This window comes from Lipotes vexillifer, unplaced genomic scaffold (genome assembly GCF_000442215.2).
Source record: "Lipotes vexillifer unplaced genomic scaffold, Lipotes_vexillifer_v1.1 scaffold1571, whole genome shotgun sequence".
Taxonomy (NCBI): Eukaryota; Metazoa; Chordata; class Mammalia; order Artiodactyla; family Lipotidae; genus Lipotes; species Lipotes vexillifer.
Window position 1 is genome coordinate 962,088 of NW_006772104.1, and position 3,848 is coordinate 965,935.

The 3,848-nt window shown below is 39.0% G+C and overlaps 1 protein-coding gene across 1 annotated transcript in view; it reads left to right on the forward strand.

Moving 5' to 3' along the window:
- The window catches only part of TAFA1 (TAFA chemokine like family member 1), a 484,417-nt gene extending 480,859 nt beyond the window's left edge, over positions 1-3,558 (forward strand). The window contains exon 5 of the mRNA XM_007447301.1: positions 2,435-3,558. Coding sequence (XP_007447363.1) covers positions 2,435-2,452 — 18 coding nt within the window. The 3' untranslated portion in view covers positions 2,453-3,558. The remainder of the gene's footprint in view (positions 1-2,434) is intronic.
- Positions 3,559-3,848: the final 290 nt, after the last annotated feature.

The following is a 3,848-nucleotide window of genomic DNA, read 5'->3' on the forward strand; positions in this document are numbered from 1 at the left end:
GGGAAAGAGGAAGCTTCCTTAATGCCACCCTACAGAGAGAAAGTAGTCATGCTTGAGACTTGTTCCAAAAACCCAGCCTGGGGTACAATAAAACTGGTAACAGGTACCTTCTGGGGAGAAGCTTAGTACATCTGGGTGAAGTTTCTTGGCTAAATTTTAACCCTGTTCCTGCTTGATCATTGCTTCTGTTGTTTTATTAAACTGCTTTGTTGGGAGTTTGTAGCAAGACTAACCGACCTAAATATTGACTAGAGACTTTTTCTGATGGTTTTAGATGCCTATTAGTTTATCTCTTTTCTTTAAACTGATATATCAAAAACATAAGTTTGAAAGGTGGGGAGGCTATATTCCATGCATTCAGGAACAAATCTAATACCCTGTGTATTCAGGAACAATGACTTCATTTAGAAAGCTAGACTTGCCCTTAGAAGAAATAAGTTGTTTGACAATGGTGTAATAATTTGTATGTAACAGGTGAACATTGGTTGTTTGGGGACAGGAAGAGGAGGGGAATAAAATGAGGAGAAAACCAAAGTCACTTGGGAAGGAAAATTAGCAGATTAAAACACCAGAACATAATCTGATCTAATACCTGGGAAAATATCAAGCAACCTTGGAATTCCTTCAATCCAATATGTCAACGTCTTTCACACTAGCGAGGAAATCAACAGTTACTGCACAACGTAGAGTCAAGTTTCATTTCCTAAAAGAGTAAATTACAGACCTCAGATTACACACCTAACCACAAGAGCCATCTTGTCAGATTTGGTGTTCTCTGTGACTAGCCCAACACAATTCACCATGATCATTTGTCCACAGCCCCTGGGATCATCCTCCTAATGCCCACTCTAACTTTACATATCTCCACCCATTCTAATCACCCTGATGTTTTTTTATATTACTGAAGGGTAAAATACCAGCTTTGACATATTCCAGCTTCTTCCCTCAAAATTCCACCAGGTCTGAAATGTTCTGAGAGACTTCACAATCTTGATCTCTAGTCCATTCGTTTTGCAAGAAATGCCTTTAAAAGAGAGAGAGAGATGGTGGGGGAGGGGAGAGGGAGGGGTATTTAGAGATTGCAGGAAAGAAGAGTAAACCATCTTCTTAAAGAATAAACTATACTATCACAATTGCCCCTGGATCCAAGTGCGCTCATTCATTTCTTTAATAAATAATATTAAGCCTCTGTTATCTAAAAGTCTTGGAAATGTGATGGTGGACATGACACGGCCCCTGGTCTTCTGTGGAGGCTAGGGCCTAAGGTTCGGTGGGATAGGGGAGGAGGAGGGTCAGTACAGATAAAAGAAAGGCAATTCCAGTTCAGTTTGGAAATGTCGCTTTCTCCCTCCTTTCGGTAAAAAAGAAGACAGTGAAACAAAATGTGATAAACACCACTGGACTGTAGGAAACCGAGGTTTGGAAGGATCTTTTATTTATATGGAAGAAAAAAAAAAATTTGTGAAGACTTCTCATACATTCTGCCCCTGGTCCAACCAACTTTTGAATGCAAATGTGTATGGTGTATGACTGTTCCTACCTAACCCTGAAAGCTTTAAATGGACTTCACTCCCGGCCTCAGAATACTCAATTTCTAAGCTATAAAAAATTAAGAGATGATGAAGAAAAATGCCTTAAGTCCTAAAACTCTAAAGTAGAACCTTCAACTCTATTAGAACCATCATTCATGCTCTAAACCAGTGATTCTTCGTGCATGCATCCTTCTGAATATAAGAGTCTTTGGGACCATATTTGAATGGATTAAATGGCATCAATAGTTATAGGAGTATGCCCTTGATTGCTCTTGAACACCGTGTCATTGTTTGAGTGGAACAGTTCCTCACCTTGCAAAGGTCTCTTACGTTCCTCAACAAACGTGATCTGACCTTGGCAATGAGTTCACCTCATGCCACCCTTTTGCATCTTTCAAGAGACCAACATGAGAAGGCCATGGAATTTCCTACTCATGAAATTCTCATCAGGCAGACATAGGAATGACTATGTAATGTGCAGGAAGAGCCCAGTGCAAAATGAAAACACAGGGGCCCTTGTTCAAAAGTTACTAATAATTTCAAGATGGCAACTGCTGGTCATTAAACCAAGTGAGGGGCCCTTTTCGACAAAGGGCTCCCTGCAGCTAGATTGCATGCCCACGAACCCAGTCCTGGATAGGCATTGCTCCAAGAGTCTGTCTCCTCAATTGTGGCAAAATTAATTTAATGAATTGATTAAAAAAAAACAGTGGCCTGTCCATAAGCTTTGATCACCATTTGAGAACTACTGCTCTAGACTTGAACATTTTTTACTTTAGTTCACTTGAAAGAAGCAACATCCTAAAAATTCAAGGTGTCTTCTTTTTCTGCCTAATCACCTTTCTTTGTGCCTTCATTTTGTTTTCTCCCTGAAATTTCTTTCTTTCTTTCTTTGGTTTCAGATTCACCCAAGAACCTAACGGAAGCATTTGTTATAGTAATAAAGGAAAACCTACTCTGTGGAAAATACATTTTAAGAATTTAAAACATCTTATACATTAGAAGCCAAATGGATTTCTTATTTGCACTTTGACTGATTACCAGATAATCACAGTGCTTTTACTGTGTGTCACGAAGTCTCCTAGAGTGAGAAGACCCGGAGTTTGGGGCAACACCATGGAAAGTGGGTTAAGGAAAAAAAGGGTTTTCTCAATGCAAAATTTTTGGATCACAAAGAAAGATCAACTGTCTTCTAATTTGGATCTATAGTTACTTTGTACCATTTGAAATATATGTATATATATAATATTTTGAAATATTATATATTCTCTTCAAAAAATGAACTGTACCACAGCTTGAGGCGGCTGGTGTACCTCTTTGAGTTTTGGATATTTTGTTTTGTTTTGTTGTCATTTCTTTTTCTATCGGCAAGGAAATCACGTGCCCTTTTGAGAGGTCGGCATGGCACTCACACTGGAAGGCCAGCTACAGGTGGACTCCTGGAGTCTGAGAGATCAGAACGATACTGAGTCAAAAGCTTCCTTCTCTTTCTACTAGATGGCCCAAGGAAGCACATCGTCCTGTTTTATTGTTTTCTACCCTGTGCAGTATTAGCATGCAAGCTTGGCTTACATAACCATACTTTATATTCAACTGGTATATAATAACCGTTCTAACCTCTTCCAGGAAAATATTTTTAGAACTACTAGCTTTTCCACAGATAAGAAAAATGAGGATTCTTGAGGGAGCCACTCCACCATGCTATTAAGACTCTGGCAGAGTGATGGTCATATGTGGATCCCTGTATTAAGTTCTGTAAATACAATGTCTTAAGGCTTTGTATAGCTGTCCTAGACTGAAGAAATGTCCTCTGATTAAATCCAAAGTCTGACATCGTTAATTACATAGTGCTGTAGCAACAAGTCTTATCACAGCACATCTTTCTCTATTTGATTTGCTTTTTCCAAGAGTATTCAGATCTCTTCTGGTGAGATGGCAAGACCATTAAAGAAATTAGGTTTCAGAATGACCCTTGTGACCAAATGTTGGACAGCCCTATTAAAGTGGTAAATAACTGCTTTCTAAATCTACTTGTCCTCTTCATTTGCCATTTACTTTTCCTCAGTCTGCTTTAGCCAAATCCAGAGAACACCCGCTTAGTGACACCTAGTCCACCAGAATTTTTTGCACGACGTCATTGCTGCCATCATAACCAATATTTCCAACTCTAATAATTTGAAAACTAGAAATTCATTATTATAAGTCCAGTGTTCTCAGCCAGCAAGATGAACTGTCAAACCCTATTATTGGGCTTCTATAGTGATCACTTGGATGATACATATTGGGCTCACTCCCCAAAAGATCAATTTGTGTCCA